Raw genomic sequence first — 17,676 nt, 5'->3', positions numbered from 1 at the left:
ACTGATAGACGATCAGTGGTGTAAGCATGTGGAGCTCTTCATGTCTTTGTACTGTTTTTGCAGGCATGATGTGCACCAGCAGCAAGAAGTTCTTAAAAAACATTAAATACTGTAGACATGAAGAACAAAGAGGCCAGAGTTTACATATTTAGACAAAGACGAGTTCAATCATCCTGTTCAGCTCATACAGTGGCTCATAAGTGATGTGCAAAAGCTTGAGAACCACTGGTTATTTATTTATTCACCTGTGCACAAAAACATGATATGTACATAAGAGATAAAATGTGGCAGAGAGGAGCAAAAAGCCCACAGAGAGGCTTGATCAGGGCTCTCTCCTAAATTAAAAAGGAGAAAAATATATTTAAAAAATGGAAAAGAAAGAAAAGGGGAAAAGAAAACAAAAAGAGGAAGACAAAGGATAAGATTGTACACACTAGCAGACATTCGTATGTTCAAGTACACTGAATAATTAAACTGAACTAGAATGACTAATTATTAGAGACCAATTTACAAAGATAATCTATAAGGATAATATTGCATGTATAAAAACAGCCTTTTATGTATATAATTAACATAGGAACCATTGTTCAGCAGCAGAACTACACATGAACTGTGTCTCTGCACAGCTAACTGATGTTATCAAGCCCAATCTGAAAATAGAGTGTGAGTTGTTTGAGTAACCGTAATTTTTGGTCTCAAAAACCTATGACTGAAACTCTAATTGTACAAAATAGGTCCATCAGACAAGCCGGGTGCAACGAGTACATGAATTTACACACACAAACAAGAAGTCTCAGGAGGATCCCTCTGATGTTGACTGGTTATAGTTTGACACTTCTATTAGATTGTGATCTGGATCTCTGAAGTAAAGGGAGGTGATGGCTCCCACAGCTCCACTTCTCTCCACCGGACCCTCCTCTATCTCTACTCCACACACCTGCAGAAGAGAAGAGACAACACAAACTGACACTGAGCATTTCAATGGCACAGTTACCCAAAAATGATAATGGTTATGAAATGTGACACACAAAATCGAGTAGAGGTGAAGAGCTTTTAAAAGAGTTGGCCGTTTACAGGATTAAGACTGACATTAGTAATTCAAGGCAATATGGATGAAAATGGATGAAAGACCTTCAGATGTGCAGCTACGGTGGCCAGAGGGGTTTTGGTGATGAGGCACAGGTCTGCAGAGCCTGAGGTCGGATGTTTGGCTTTGGGCTCAAACTCCTGACCCAGCTGGTGAAGGTTAAACTTCTGCTGCCCAAATCCCAGAGCCTTACGGTTTCCCTGGAAAATGCAGAGATGGCATGTGTGGGTATGAAATGTGTGAAAGCTCAAGATCCCTCATACATCGAGTGGAGCCCTCTCCACTCAGTCAATGTATAGCAGCTAACATGTGATCAAAGTCTGCCATCTAGTGGCTGATCTCTCAAACCAAAAGCACAAGGGTAGTTTATCTTTTCTGGTCCCTGTGTAAATAATATGATATTACTGACTATGGCTGCACAAACAATCAAAATGTTATCAAAAACGATTTCCTGCAATCCTATTGAATAATTAAATAACAATACATCTTTTTCACTGCAGCTATTTTGACATGAAACATTAGGGTAAACGCACTATCAATGATAGTAATTAAGGCTGCTCCATTTAGGTCAAACAGAGCCAGAGTGCTCATTTGAAGTGGAACGCTCCGTTTCACTAAATGGAATTAGCATCATTGGTAACGCCTGTGTTTACTCTATAATTTCATATCAATATAGCTGCCGTGAAGAAAGGCATTTATAAAATACATTTATTTTACAAAGCACCTTGCATACCTTGAAAGTGATCACCTCCATGCCGAGGACTGAGGTGTAGAAGTTGACAGTGTCTGGCACACTTTTCACAGTTAGAACCAAATGATCCAAGTGTCATCTAATGAGCCTGTCCCATTTTGGGCCAATACCAATGTTGCATTTCAAAGCATTTATCGGCCAACACAGTCAACGTGCCAATATTATCGTACATCCCTACTTTGAAGTAACACCAACCTAAAATAAATACTCAAAATCTTTTCAGATCTAATAGTCAAAATCAAATTTTTAGAATTCATGATTTTTTTTTTTTGCAGGACAACTGAACTGTTGGAGTCTGTACCAAACAAACATGTTTTCTTACATCTGAAGAAGAATATTTGTAGACCAGGGCGTCTCTGCAGTCTTTGTCAGTGAATATGTATATTATGTGTTTGTATGTTTCCAGGTAAGGAGTACACTCAGTACAGCCTCCACAATGTTCACCAGCAGTATCCGTGGGTGCGCGACCTGACCAGACACCCTCAAGTCTTAGAGGTGATCAAGGCCATCCTGGGCCCAGACGTCATCCTGCTGGACTCCCGCTTCATCTGTAAATACCCGTCGCTCAAACCTGAGGACAGTGTTGGAGACGATGGACTTCCATATGTGGCCTGGCATCAGGACATGAGGTAAATTTACACACTGAAAAAAATTATGAGAGGTTTTGTATTGCTTTGTTTTGTTTTGGTTTAACTGTAGTTGTTTTGTTTGCAGGTACTGGGGCATCACTGGTGGCCCTGTTCTGTCTGTGTGGCTCGCTTTAGATGACTCACTGAAGGAGAACGGTGCCCTGCAGGTCATCCCAGGTATCTCAAGATACTCCTTTATGCTTCTCATGCAAGTTTATGCCTTTAGCCACAATTGTGGTTTGACCTTAGCTGAGTAAAAGTCTCCATGAGAAGCTCCTCTTGACTCCCACTAAAGATTATAGAAAGGTATTTTATTTGAGTTGACCAATAAATTTGATCAAACCTCAGTCAGATAAATGATAATAAGTGAGGAAGACTAAACTCGCGGGTCAAGCAACCAAGGATAGAAGTCAAATGAACACACAGGATGACAGTCAAGTTGGATGCACACACAGCCACAGAGAAATATATCCTACACATTCAAGCAATATAATCAACTCATAAACAACAACAAGCTACATGTGAACAAGCATGTGTGGTCAACTGTTACTACAATAAACAAACAAAGCTACTTTTAAAAAACAATCGACAGCAGCATCTATGACAGATCATCACAAACACTGAATCAGAAGCGTCTTACCAATGGTGTTTTGGTTCTGCTCTGCAGAAGCCACAGATGTTATTTGAGACTAATTTTATATCTTTTTTGCCACAGTCTAGATACACAGAGAAACTTTATTCAAAATATTCAACTTAAAAATAAAAGCGCATGTTCAGTCAGGCAGACTGGGCCAGAGGTGGGTCCTTTTGTAACTGGAGAGCACCATGGCCAGCTGCACACCATCCCAGGTGGTGGTATATTCTTTGTAATCAGGGTTTTGATAATACAAATACAAAATCTTGACAACCCAACACTTGGATTTATTGAGGCATAAACACATTGTTCCAGTGTGAAATCTGTAAAATATGTTGTGTCTGCTGATGAAGTAGTTAATTAGATGACTCAAGACTTTAAGGGTTGTGGGTTCAAGTTAAGTCACTTTTATTTATAGTGTCATAACATAAGTTATCTCAGGGCACTTTTCATATAGAGGAGACCAAGACTGAACTCTTTATAATATTATTTACAGAGACCCAATAGTTGGTATTTGGCCCAGTTCTGGAAAACCTTGCAGTGCCAGATATAAATCACCTAAACATTTAGTCATGTAATGTTCTGGGGGTAAAAAATGTTAATTGCTCCTTCACATAAACGCTCCTGCCTGGCTAACACACACACACACACACACACACACACACACACACACACACACACACACACACACACACACACACACACACACACAAATAAAGCAAAAAGGCAAAAATTGCAATTTATAGAGTAACTTTTATTGAAAAATGATGAACAGCACTCAGAGGATAAAACATTGGATGAAAGCTGTGAGACAAGTGTTGTAACTTGATAGAGACTTTATGTTTGTCTAGAAATCACACATCATTTGCTTTTAAGTACATAAATAAATATATCTAAATATATTTAATTAATTGTTAAGCTAATTTCAGTGTCTCTTTGACCATGACCCCTATTCCATCAAAGACTTGATGAATGGGAGCATTGCACATGAATGCACAGGTGGAGACCACCTTATTTTTGACATCAACGTGAGCTTTCTCCACATCTGTATTGACATGTTTGCAGCCCAACTCCTTCACAACACCTGTTGTCTGAGCGTACGGCCACCTACAGACGAAAAGAGAGCAAAAGTTAGAGATCTAAATTGAGATATTTTTTTTTAGAATCATATAAATCTGATGAAGATAAATGATTCCACACACTTTTCACACTCTTTGTCCTGCCCCATAGTGAGCTCACAGCCGGGCAGGATTTTGGCAGCGAGGATGGGGGAGATGCAGCACATGCCCAGCGGCTTTCCAGCTTTGTGGAAATCCTTGATGAGCTTCTCTACATCTGGCCGGATGGTGAAGTCCTTATTGTTCAGTGCCCAGTTACTCAGGTTCTTTCCCACGCCAAAGCCCCCTGAAGGAGAACACACAGGACTCATTCAGCATATCACCAAAGTGTAGGTGCAAAAACAAAAAGAAATGTATAATATTTTATTCTATAGCATTTATTTATGGCTGGGTCAGCCTAACCTGGAACGATGACAGCATCAAATGCTGACACATCTAACTTGGCCAGATCAGTCACGTCACCCCTGGCGATGCGGGCACTCTCCTGCAGGATGTTTCTTTTCTCCTCTGTAGGTTTCCCCTCGCAGTGATTCACAACATGCAGCTGGTCTGCATCTGGAGCAAACATCTGCACCTGAAACGAAACACCAGCATGTAAATCTTTCTATATCAGATCAGCTCTCTCCAAAACCAGCAGGACTCCATAGGTGAAATCAGTCATTTTACCTCACATAAAATTTGTTGATCTACCGCTGCCAAAATCTGTAAATTAGTTTGTGTTATTGTGTGACTTTAGTGAATCCAAATGATCCTTTTAAAACACCAAAGTCACACAATAACACAAACAAACTAGCATATTGAGGCAGTGATAGACCAGCAACCCCCATACTCTGTGATGTAAAATTACTGTTATGCCTATGGAGTTTGGTTGCTTTGGAGAGAGTGATATTTGGCTGATAATAATGGCTGCTTCCTGTCAGAAGGTTGTCTGATGGCCAAGTAAAGCGGTGAAAATGTTCATATATAGCATAAACTTAAACTAATATCGCTTTTTTTTAAGGGTGGCTTTTTTTTAAGTGACTACCTTTTGATGCTTCTCTCTGCTTCTCCAAGCTGGGTGTGTGCCAACCATCATCTGCTATAAGTACTACAGGACAATGACCTCATACAACCTTACTTCAATTAATCCAAACGATCCCTTTAAGATCAGCTGTATGTTATGAGAATGCCCATGTGTTGCTAAATCTATGGACAGAAATGTTGATGTGAAAGCTGCAACGTCTCTCTAAATGAGACTGGATTGAGACGTTTGGTGTAAAATCACATATAAATACACTGTAATAAGTTTATTTCTCTTACTTTTGCTTCAGCCCGACTGAGGTGGACAAGGATGGCGGAGGCCTCGTGGATCTCTGTGCCGTCATAGACGCCACAGCCTGAGAGGATAACTGCAACACGCTTCACCATGATTTCTATGAAATGCACACATAAAGTACAGACTGTAAGGATATGTACAACAGATTATCTAGACTGCATAAGTTTTATTTATTTTTTAAGCATTAAGGGTCCCTTAATTGTTTGCCTGACATATGTTGTTGTCTGCACATTTACATACAAAATTAATAGAGCCAGGTGTCAGAGGAGTGCCAGGAAAGCTGCTGTTGCCAAGTAACACACTTGACACCAGTACAGAGAAGGCAGGAAGTGTTTTTAAGACTCCACTCACAGTCATAATATGATTTTGAAGTACTGTCAAATGTATACACAGTGTATCACACTAATTATTTCACCATTTCCATTCCACATTTTCCAGTGCTACTTTGCGGTATGACAAAATTTTATCACAGTTTTTAAAAAAAAATCATATGGTTTCTCGGTATTTGACTTTTTTTTTTATGCAACAGTGTTCTTAACCACATTTTCTTCAAATGAGAAAAGAATTACTGCAGTTGATTGGCTTTAAATAGCCCATTATACTGTCATAAGGACTGAATCATGTTATTTTTCCATGTCAAGACAAAGGTAAAAGCATGACCCCTTCAAAGTATAGTGGGACGACAATACAATTAAACGTCCCAATCCACGCTAGTCGGCACCAGAAATACTAGTAATTTAAACTATTTTAAATATCTATCAATATTTCATTCATGCATGATGCCAGTTATCTAGCCTCTAAGATTTTATGCAGCCGCACGCCACTAGTCGGGGCTGCGGTTCTGTCAGACGGCAGCCCCTCTCGCCCAGCGCGTATAAACCAATCACCCTGGCGACACCGGATGTTTACATCAGCAGAGTCGGACAGATGCATGTAGACTGTGACAGAATAAGCTATATGTTCACTCAGCTGGAGAAACGTGCCCACATTAAGCACATACAAAGACATAAACCTGCATGCGGAGCTGCTGCTGCTGCTACTGCTAGCACTGCTAATGTCAGCCACACTGTGTGTCAGGCTGGCAGCTAACATTAGCTCTGGGTCCTTTACCTGCAGACACTGTGACCCTCTTCGGTCCGAAAGTGAGCTGTCGTCATGTTTCGTACATTACTGTGTAAGGCTTGTATTGCACAGCCCAAAGTAGCGCGTATCTCAGCGGCATTTAAAGTACGATTTGTTGATTGTAGACTGTGACAAATGGCTTCAAATGGCTCTTAATACACACAGGGTTTTTTTCGGACAGTGTTAAACATTATAGATTAATAAATTCTGCTAAATTTTAATGGCTTTCTGGGTGTTTTCTTAGTGTTAGACTAGTCAGGGAATTTTATCGTCAGGAACATCCTTACTGCACAGGCTGAAGTAAGCACGCCTATGGTGTTGGTGTGCAGCAGTGAAATGGGTCCCCGCTGAAACACTTTCCCGCCGCGCACGTTCCATACCTTGTTTGGGCTATTGACCGGTATGGCGGTATATGAAAAATTAATATCGAAAATAAAGACCGGTTTTCGGTACCAAACGGTATACCGCACAGGCCTAATTCAAACATAATATTCCTGTGGACATGTGTTCCAAATAATATAAGGAGAAACAAATGGTTACGTTTAGAAAGCAGTGAAGTAAAGACAGTGTAGATAGTTCTCACCTTGTGTGTGTAGAAGTTGCGGCTTTACACTGTGTGTGAAGGAGCTGCTCAGCAGTGGTGTGCTGTCTGAGCTCTGAGGCTGACTCTTTATAGTCCTGCCTGTCTGTCTGTCTCCTCCCACCTGCTGTCAAGCCGGCTGGCCCATCAGGCAATATAGGCAAATGCTAAGGGCGCCATGGCCTCCAGGGGGCGCCACAAAATCAGGAAAAAAATCACCTTCAATATAATTTTATTAAAACTACTTATTACTATTAACTCTTAAAATAGAAAAGCTAATATAGATTCAAATGTAAAGCAATGCCCAATTAGTATTACTACAAATGATAATACCAAATAAGTCCCCCCTCCTCCTCCTCCTCCTCTGGTGATCGATACCTGCTGGCTCTCTGTGGGGTGAGGGGTGCATTTATTGATGTGACCCCAGAGAACTTTGTTAACATGTCAAAACGACCGAAACTGTCCGGAGCACAGGGAAGAAAAACAAAAAGAAAAGAAGAGGAGGAAAAATGGAGGTAAAGTAAAGATTAGCACATGTTATTTAGCACAATGTACTGTTAAGTTGCTAACTTGCTTCTGAGTGATTAGCCTCAACCTGGTATGCTAATCAGTAAATAATCAGTTTTATATTTCTGTAGCTGGGCGGCATGGAGGGGTCTTAAAGACAATGGTAAAAACAATGCTATTCGGTTTCTTTTGTAAGCGTATGTAAATCGCTGATGGAGTGGGCGCCATATTGGGTAGGACTCTGCCTTCAGGTAACCAGGTAAGACTGTTCATGACATAATATGCTGAGTCATTGCCCTCAGTAGTTTACATTAATACCATGATGTTTATTTTACTTAACAGATTTGCGGGTGTATGCTTTAATGTTTGCACATATTGATAAGATAAAGATAGATGGATTAATTTGTGACTAAATTAATACTGAAAATGTAACAGGTGCTCCTTGTATGATATAAATGTCTATCTCTTTCTTATTTGCATTTTATGGAGCACACTTCAGAGGAAAAGATTATTTTCTATTCTTTTTCTATTGTAGTTAGTTAGTTAGCTCCTGTTAACTCAGACACACTACTTACAGGATCATTTTTGCTGTGGGTTATTCTTCACTGTGACGGCTTCCCCTCTCGGGTTTCTCGGCTCTGCGTGCTGACGTCACAGACAGCCGTATAAAGCGGAGCCTGCCGTCGTGTGAAATCTACTCCTGCCATGGCTCTGCTCCGCTCACTGCATGTGTCCGTCGGCATACTGGGCATCTCCGCGGGTAAGCTTTCATTGTCTTGTGTCAGTTTTTTTTTTTTTTTTTTTTGCATTTGCATTTGCATTTGCAGTCAGAGCTTCCTGCTACTGTTTTATTTTAATTTTAAGTTATGTTTATGTTGTTTATTTTTTGTTATTTCAACACCACTGTATTTCATATATAAAACTTTCTTAAACCTACACCGGAGAAATTTACTTGTTACAGCAGCTCAAGAGTAAAACAGAGTTAGAAAAGAGCGATATATAAAAAAAAGAAAAATGCGCACCTTTTACTTGTGCAGCTAAATGGATAATTGCACAGCATAATCACATTTATACTGTAGCACACACCTGGTTTGAATCATTATAAAGGAGAAAAAAAAATTAAGAAATCAAATATATTGCCCTATAAAGTGGATAATTGCATAGAGATTGTGTTGCACAGGATACGAGCTGAGTCACAGGATAGTTGAACAACATAAATAAATATAATGTCATAGCAATAATAATAACCATTCTTCTTCTTCTTCTTCTTCTTCTTCTCATTATTATTATTATTATTATTATTATTATTATTATTATTGTTATTATTATTATTATTATCATTATTATTATTATTATTATTATTATTATTATTATTACATGTATTATATGTATATAGCAGTGTTCCCCAACCCTGGGCCTCAGGGCCCACTGTCCTGCATGTTTTAGATGTTTCCCTGCTCCAACACAAACATCTAATACATGCAGGACAGAGGGCCCTGAGGACCAGGGTTGGGGAACACTGGTATATTGTATACATATATAATGTGTATGTAGAAATATATGTATAAATAAAATAAGACAAAGACAAATAAGGTATACTTTAATGTCCCTGTATGGAATTACATACATGTGCTCTTGGAGACAAAATCATATCATTTTTTTAATCAAAATGGTAAAAAAAAAGAATCTGCTGTAACATAATAATTTTTTTGTTTGTTTATTTTTAATTAGTTACCAGCAAGTGGGTGGAGATCATGTGGTTTTTGTTCTTACTTACAGGGTCTCTCCTGCTTTTGGTGAACAACTATGCCAGCTCACCTGAGAAAGACTTCATCCCCCATACTGCACTGGGGATTTTGCTCCTCATTATTGCAGCCCTCTTAGCTTATGCAGGTTGGTGTTTTGATGGAAATGCATCACAACTTTTGTTTAATCAATTCATCTGTAATAGCCTATAGACTTTTTAACAGCAGCCATATTGATATGAAATAGTAGGATAAACACAGCTGTTATCAAGGATAATAATTAAGATCCTGTTCCATTTAGTTTAGCAGAGCCTTTCCAGTGAGCTAACATGCATAACACTGACTGTGTTTACACCCCCTCTCTGTTTACTCTCTGTCCCTCAGGTATCGGTCACAGTCTGTCCCACGCCCAGCTGTTTTCCTCTCTGTGTCTTACCGTCTCCGCCCTGTGGTGTGGTTCAGGTCTAGTTTACATCCTGGTGGGGCAGGCAGTGCTACGGCCCACAGAGCTGAGGTCCTCTCTTGTCCCAGGCCTGGCAGCGTTTACCTTGGCCCTGTTCATCATTGGTTGTATAGCGGTCATAGCAAAGAAAGCAGTTCTTTGTCTCATAGCTGTGGGCATTAGCTTAGCATGTGCCCATCAAATCGCCGGTTTGTCAGCTGCAGGTTTCGGTCAGTCTGCCACTGCTGCAAACTACCTCCTTGTCTGCGTGGTGGGTTTTTACTTTGGTTTTGGACGCCTGCTGTCCACCATCACCCATGGTGACATGGAGCCTCCAGGCACAGGCCTGAAAAGCAGAGCTGAGCTGAAAACAGAGCAGAACCAGGGCTGCGGTGATGCAGTGTCAGTCGGTCTCGTGATGAACTTGCTGTCCGCCTCTGTGCTAGCCTGTCCTCTTCTAGGCGTGGTCCCTCAGCTCTCCGTCGGTCACGTACCCTGGTTGTGGACGGCAGGAGTCTTCCAGCTCGCCATGTGCATCCTCTTCTACCGAAATATGGACATGTTAGCTGCCACTTTTTATGGCTTCACTGCTTTGCTGAAGTTTGCCGAAGGCTACAGTGCTCTCCTGTCATTCTACTCAATTCAGCCTTACTCCCCTGTCCCCTTCCCTGTCGTCTTCTCTGTCCTTTTCTCCGTCCTGGCTATGTTCAGCTGTCAGAAGAGCTTGCTGGAGGGGCTCTACCAGCTATTCTTTGCAGCTTATTGCATCGCCATCGCAGCACAGCCTCAAGGCTTCTTCCAAGGAGGCACACAGGGTGTACAGGGAGCTATATTTGTAGCTTCTGCCGGCGTGCTTTTAATTACCACGTTCAATATGGTCTCCACTAGAATGATTCCCACAGGACAGGGCTATCTCAAGACTTTAGCAACCAGGATGCAGGGTTTCACTCTCAGACCCCACAATAAAGAGCTGCATGCACCTCACCTGGGCTACTCCAAGTATGCAGATGCAGAGGTGTTAGGCCATGCTTGCAGTGTGCTGGCTGCTTTTGCCATCACAGCCACAGTCGGTGACAGAAACCCTCTATCTGTGCTGGTTCTGCCCTGGGTGGTGGTGGCTGGAGGGGCACTCCAGTTGTTGTGCGGTTCAGTAGCTTTTGCTCGAGGTAAAACCTTTGAGAGCACAGTTTTCATTCTCTACGGGGTGATGTGGACAGTGTGGGGGCTGACACGATACGGTGGTCTGTACGGTGAAATCAGAAGCTTTAATGTGACTGTTGGCATCATCAGCTTCATGCTGTTTAATGGGTTAGTGACAGCTGCAGCGCTGTTTCTGAATGTTGCCTGGTTTGCCTACGCCTTCACCTTCCAGCTCATCCTCATTAGCTTCCTGCTTGATGCAGTAGGTGCGCTGCCTTATGGTTATGACATAGGAGTCACCATCATCTTTGGTCTGGTTAGTTTTTATTGTTTCCTGGCGCACATTTTCAATAGCACCTTCCAGTCCCCTCAAATCCCTGTAGGAAAACCTTTGATTAAGCTGAGTGGGGTCGGAGGAGGAGCAGATATCTGTCCACATGTACCAGCCCGCAAGGCCTCGTCTGTCCAGGAGATAGCAGGTGAGAATCTGTTAAAGAAATCACTGTTGATTATAAAGCTATTAGAAGAAGTTTTTAACTGGTTATGAACCTGTCTCATTTTTTTTACTGATGCTTTTATATGACCTACATAACTTAACGAGACCATTCTCAAGAAGAATGGCTGTTTCTATTTACGTAGTTATTCCTAAAGGCTGCCACTGTGTCATATTCTCCTTAAAATCAGATAAAACAAGCCTGTGTTTACATTTTCACAGGCAAGGTTACAGTGAGTGGTTTGTTAGCCAGTTAAAAAGAAGTAGGAGGAGATTTTTCTTTAGATAATTTTATTTTTGATTTATGTATTGTTTGTGGTTATTACAGTGGAAACACTACTGTTTCTGTCCAGAGAGGCCTCCAAAATCAACAAAATATCAAAGATCTTTGCTGTAGCTTTAAAAAATACACCATTGTTTGCATACTTGATGTGTGTCATCTTCTTCCATCTGCAGAAATCATGAAAAATGGTGGCATATGTGGGATGCCCACTGACACGGTCTATGTGCTGGTGGCAGCTTGTAACAGGCCCGAAGCAGTTGTCAAAGCTTACAAGTGAGTTTCCATTTTCATGAGTGTGCCTTTATCTGCCTTCATTTATCGACTCAGTCTCATTACTCTCTAACTGCTGTGTTTGACTTCAGTGTGAAGAAGCAGGCGCAGGACCGACCCATGTCCATGTGGATCTCCTCCATTAAGCAGCTGGAGCCGGTGCGACACCTGCTGAGCCCTCTGCTCCTGGACTTCATGGAGGCGGCATGGCCCTCCTCCATTAGCATGGTTATACCCAGAGGTAGGTGTGTGTGTGTGTGAGAGTATATATTTGTATGTGTAACACAGTGTGTTGGATGTTGTGCTGAGGGGGATTTATGAGCATCGTATTGGTTTCTTGTCTGGCACAGGCCCCTGGATGGACACCTTTGGTTTAGGAGATGCTGCCAAACACATTGGGACTCCACAAAGCATCGCCATCAGAAACCCGGACTGTTCTGTGGCCACACACCTCATTAATCTGGTACAGACTATAGAAAATAAATCACTTCGACTGGGTTGCACCAACAAAGATTAATTGAATCCAAGATTAGTTCTAATCAGAGTTTAGCAAAACAAGTTTTGAAAGGAGCAGATTCAGATTATAAATTAAGCAGAACCTTGTTGCACAACTACAAACTTGTTTACTAGTAAAAACTAAACTGAGGTTTAAAGAGAGATGAGTGCAACATAATTTAGTTAAGCATTATTCAATCAGATTAAAATATGAATCTTTATTGGTCCAAACCAGCATACAAATTTTAAACCGAGTGAAACTAATCATCAGGCCCTTTAGTAAATACAACAACTTGTTTTCTTGCAGGTGGGGCCCATTGCTGTGACCTCAGCCAACCCTACAGGCGAGGCAGACACAACTCACCACAACCAAGTTTATGCCAAACTAGGCAACAAGGTGAGGACAGCATTTCAGTTTTATTAAACAAAAGAGGCACTGGTGTTTTTACCTGTTGCAGTAAAATACATTTGTATTTTGCATGGCTAGGTGGATGGAGTGTTATGTGACGGAGCCTCTCCAGAGAACATTGCATCTACTGTGGTCGACTGCACTAAGATAGAAACTGGGCATATTGGTTTCTTTAGAGTGGGTCTCATTCCTAAATCTAAGGTAGTGTATATATCTTCTTGTTTTATTCATTCTGAATAAAGAGTTTCAGTTCAGTGTGTGCTCAGACTTATAACTGCTGCTTTCGTGTGTGCTTTGAAGGTTCTTCAAATCTTTGAGGAAGTTCAGAAGCAGCACAGACAGGGTCAGACGAATCCTGCTTTTGAGTATGATCTGCACCTGCCGGACACACAGGAGGACGGAAATTCAGAAGACGCAGAGTCTGAAAGAGAAACTGGAGACTTAACACCATCTACAGTTTCACCTGAACAGAGTCCAGTTCTCAGAAATGGGTCATAAAATACCAATGCACTGCTTAAAAAATGCTGCCAAAATGCAAATTCAGATGTACACAAAACACTATTATTAAATTAAAAAACTGTTGCAGCACAGGGACAACCCCACAAGTTGTTCATGTCTTGTTTTTTTTAAGGTTTCTGTTTGGTCTAAATATCTTTTGAAGAGCAAATTTTGTATTTCTATGATGCATTATATGCACAAAGGTTTTAATGCACTTTGATTACTTGTACTATGACTAAATAAGATTAATTTATGTTTTGTGCTGTATATAATTTAATTTAAAATTTTATGTACATTATCTGCCATTTTGTCTGGAAATTAATTCTATTTTGAACACATGAATGTACTGTATATACTTTTCTTGATAAAATATACATAAATTTATTATAAAAGCAGTTGTAATTATTTATACAGTGCTGTTTTATTATATCATTGACTGTGATTTAAGATATTTTATTAGTCCCCAACATGAAAGCTACCTGATCGCACTATATCTGCACATTATGGGAAATATTATTTAATAACTCAATTAAAAGGAAACATAGCTATATAAAGTATATATTACTCAATTAGTCAATAAGAATGTGCTTGAATATAATTAGTCATGAATGAGATAAATTGGTGAGTATGGATGGTCTCAGAAATAATGTTCATCATTTGCAAAGCACCTTTCTCAACAAAGTAAAAAGGTTTGTTTCAGTTGCTAACAAGCATCTGCCAATACTTTAACCACTTTTTCAAAACTCTTGATACAGTCTGCATTACCAACATGCATCACATGGCCAAATAGTTCATCTCACTTCCAAAACTCATTCAAACCACCAAAACATTTCATACATGTCTCAAAATAAGCTTCTTGGACCAAAACACTGACAACAGTTTTCACTATGGAAAACATTCATTGTTACACATGACATGTTGACCTAAGAAACATTACCAACAAGGACCAGTATATAAATGCTACATTTTCATTCCTGCAGTTTAAATGAGTTTTCATATAAATTACCATTTCATTAAAGAATAGGGTAAGAATGGCTTTTCACTTCACTGACTGCACTAAATTATATACAGCAAGAATTAGCAAGGAATATAAATATAAATATCCTTTACCTTTTCTATATATTTGCATACAGTAGTAATTTATTATTGGAAAATAAAAGGTTGAAACAAAAAAAAAACAAATTCTTGAAATTCCAGGGATGCAGTAATTCAGTAATTATAATAGTGTCATTTGTCTCCTTTGTCCCCCACGCTTTTGCTCCCTCTCTGCCAATCTATTTTACACATTACAGTAACCTGCCTTCTTTAATCTAACAATAATCATTCCAAAGCCACTCCCTTTTTGTCTGTTTGGTAATGATTATTATTTCATTTTATCATCATTATTCTTCCACTGTAAGATTTATATATATTTTGATTTCAACAACCTTTTTTGAATGTTTTTGCATTTGAAAAATGTGCTGCAAAAACAGTATTTTAAAGGTGGTGTAGTAAGAATGAGAAAATAGTTAATTTTTGAAAATGTGGTCATTGAATGCATTTTGTATGAATGCCATGAAACTGATTCACAGTTTGGTCCACACACACTTCTGTTTTACTGACTGTGTGAAGAGTTTTGACAGTGTAACTTCAGTTATGATCAATGCATGTTAGCAGTAAAAAAAAAAAACTGTAGTATGATCTAACAGCAGTGCAGTTAACAGTTATACTATTGTTATTGCTCTCAGTTCATATTGATATAATCAGCCAGTTTAATTAGTCAGAGTGATTGAAAACACCTGTGTGGGTGTGCAGAGTGTAAACATAGAGACCATGAAATCACACATATCTAATTTCAAGTAACACAAAAGGCATCAACCAGTGATTATTGTAAAGGTAAAATGTCAGTTAAACCAGCACTTGAGACAACTTAAAATGAAATCATTTAAGTGTTCAAAGTCTGACAAACAGTTTCTGCCTCTCTGTTATGACTTGTATCAGGAATACCAATAAAGACCTCATGATAAAATGTTCAACACCTTGTAATTTATTCAAATGTGCAATAAAAACTATCGAGCTTCTATCACCTCCAAGATGTGCACAATATATCAGTTGTTTTGAGGCAATTCAATTCAATTCTTATTAGTAGCCATGAATTGAGAAAGTATTGTGTGTGGCCAATGAACCCCAGAGATTTTCCTGTTCGGCCTACTTGCTACTGAAGTTGAATAGCACTACGTCAGAAAGAGCTGTTCGTATCTCCAGAGGGAGACGGTCCTCTTGCATGGATTCTCCCTCCATGTTTCTACAGTAGCTTAAAACAGAAACTAAACTCTGGCACTAGGGAGGGTCTTTTGCATTTTTCACAAATTTCAAGGCCACATGAGTTCATCCTACATGTTTGAAAGGGGAGGCTGAGGCCAGCCACACACACTTTTCTTTCCCAATAGAAAGATGCTCATTTCAGTTTATACTAAAAGGATGATTTTAACACATGCTGCTCACTCCTTCTCTTCTTGGTTACAGTGAATTATGTTTGTTTGTCGTGAGTTCACAATAATGGGGATTGTCACCTATATAAATTAAGTGAAAATCAATATTATATTATGATGCAAATTCGTATTAAGGTTATTGATTTGAAACACCCAGATTTTTATTAAACTTAATTTCATAATGATCACACAGTAGGTCTTAATGTGAACAATGGCACCTGAATTTAAAGGATACAGTTTTTCAAGTCTGTCTTATAACAGCCAAGTTCATCTCTGAATACAGTGAAACAGTTTTTTCTTGCTAAAATATAATAACACCATAACAATCTTTATAATAACACCTGAATATTGTTTGAAGACTGACTAAAGGTGGTGAGTATGTTGATTAGTTGTGATTGGAGTGTAAAATGTGCCATTATAACAATAAAAACTGCACCAGTATTAACGCTGCACATACAGATGTGGAAAACAGGTGTGTTGGTCATATGACAGGTGATGTCCAGTTATCTATATGTATGAAATATATGTAATTGATAACTGCTTTGGTCTGCTTTAATTTTTTTTCAATTTCACACAATTTTTAAAAATGAACAGTCTTTAAATCTGAAACTGGCAATAGCTACTGATAAAAGCAAGTTACAGGGGCCCCACAAATGTGCTATTATAATCGTCTTTGTTTTAAAATGCATTTATTATGAAAATGTTGGTCCTTTGAAGTTCTGTCCCAGATTTCCATCAAGTCCATCAGATTTTTACAAAAATATGATTTAATCAGGCATGAACAGGATTTAGCCATACCCTAAGGACCACTGTCTCACTTCCTGGGTTTAAACAAAGGGGGGATCCTGCTCAAGCACTGGTAAGCTGTCAACTCTGTAGCGACTCTGTAGCCCTTTAAATCAAAGATAAATATGAATTATGGTTTAAAAATGTGTATTTTAATTAGCATTCAGAAAATTCTTGGCGACTTTAAAAAATAAAATGACTGCTCACTACTGCTGGATTACTACTACTATTACATATTAAGTTTCCGAGGTATTGTTAATTGAGTTTTCACGCACAAATAATCACGCCCATTTTTTTTCTTCCCTGTGCTCCGGACAGTTTCGGTCGTTTTGACATGTTAACAAAGTTCTCTGGGGTCACATCAATAAATTAACCCCTCACCCCACAGAGAGCGAGCAGGTATCGATCACCAGAGGAGGAGGAGGGACTTATTTAGTATTATCATTTGTAGTAATACTAATTGGGCATTGCTTTACATTTGAATCTATATTAGCTTTTCTATTTTAAGAGTTAATAGTAATAAGTAGTTTTAATAAAATTATATTGAAGGTGATTTTTTCCTGATTTTGTGGCGCCCCCTGGAGGCCACGGCGCCCTTAGCATTTGCCTATATTGCCTGATGGGCCAGCCGGCTCTGATCTGTACATTTTCCATTAAGTTCGTATAATGTGTAATACTAAATGCAGAAATAAAACCCAAACCACTAACCGACAATACTTAATATGAAGCAGTTTCTTTCGTTCATCATGAGCCTATAATTAGTCATTCAACAGGACAAATCTCTGATATGTTATATACAGACTGCTCTAGCTTTTATTTCACAGTGACACATATTAAAAATGTTCTATTTCAATTACAAAAAGAAGGAAAATCCAAGAGTATCTCCTTGATGTTTAATTGA

The 17,676-nt window shown here is 39.3% G+C and overlaps 4 protein-coding genes across 4 annotated transcripts; 2 read left to right on the top strand and 2 right to left on the bottom strand.

Moving 5' to 3' along the window:
• Positions 1-562: 562 nt before the first annotated feature.
• On the bottom strand, positions 563-1,907 carry LOC146327003 (glyoxalase domain-containing protein 5-like). The gene is made up of 3 exons (XM_084718425.1): positions 1,821-1,907; positions 1,132-1,287; positions 563-937 (listed from the first exon to the last, which is right to left on the bottom strand). Exons 1-3 carry the CDS (start codon positions 1,839-1,841, stop codon positions 794-796), a joined length of 321 nt encoding a protein of 106 aa, XP_084574551.1. The 5' UTR covers positions 1,842-1,907; the 3' UTR covers positions 563-793.
• Positions 1,908-2,234: 327 nt separating this feature from the next.
• LOC146327002 (uncharacterized) lies at positions 2,235-2,751 on the top strand. The gene is made up of 2 exons (XM_084718283.1): positions 2,235-2,467; positions 2,553-2,751. Exons 1-2 carry the CDS (start codon positions 2,235-2,237, stop codon positions 2,722-2,724), a joined length of 405 nt encoding a protein of 134 aa, XP_084574409.1. The 3' UTR covers positions 2,725-2,751.
• A 1,087-nt stretch (positions 2,752-3,838) lies between these two features.
• Positions 3,839-7,280, bottom strand: LOC146327001 (glutamine amidotransferase-like class 1 domain-containing protein 3, mitochondrial). Its single transcript, XM_084719377.1, has 5 exons — positions 7,240-7,280; positions 5,519-5,631; positions 4,622-4,793; positions 4,304-4,505; positions 3,839-4,208 (listed from the first exon to the last, which is right to left on the bottom strand). Exons 2-5 carry the CDS (start codon positions 5,624-5,626, stop codon positions 4,016-4,018), a joined length of 675 nt encoding a protein of 224 aa, XP_084575503.1. The 5' UTR covers positions 5,627-5,631; positions 7,240-7,280; the 3' UTR covers positions 3,839-4,015.
• A 1,104-nt stretch (positions 7,281-8,384) lies between these two features.
• Positions 8,385-13,625, top strand: LOC146327000 (uncharacterized). The gene is made up of 9 exons (XM_084719376.1): positions 8,385-8,503; positions 9,523-9,636; positions 9,873-11,549; positions 12,020-12,119; positions 12,209-12,357; positions 12,467-12,579; positions 12,919-13,008; positions 13,099-13,221; positions 13,321-13,625. The coding sequence occupies exons 1-9, from the start codon at positions 8,449-8,451 to the stop codon at positions 13,516-13,518; spliced, it is 2,619 nt and encodes an 872-aa protein (XP_084575502.1). The 5' UTR covers positions 8,385-8,448; the 3' UTR covers positions 13,519-13,625.
• Positions 13,626-17,676: the final 4,051 nt, after the last annotated feature.

The sequence above is a fragment of the Lutjanus erythropterus genome, chromosome 5, assembly GCF_056507025.1.
Source record: "Lutjanus erythropterus isolate fLutEry1 chromosome 5, fLutEry1.hap2, whole genome shotgun sequence".
Taxonomy (NCBI): Eukaryota; Metazoa; Chordata; class Actinopteri; order Lutjaniformes; family Lutjanidae; genus Lutjanus; species Lutjanus erythropterus.
The sequence above is the reverse complement of the archived record's forward strand: the minus strand, read 5'-3'. Positions and strand labels throughout refer to the sequence as shown.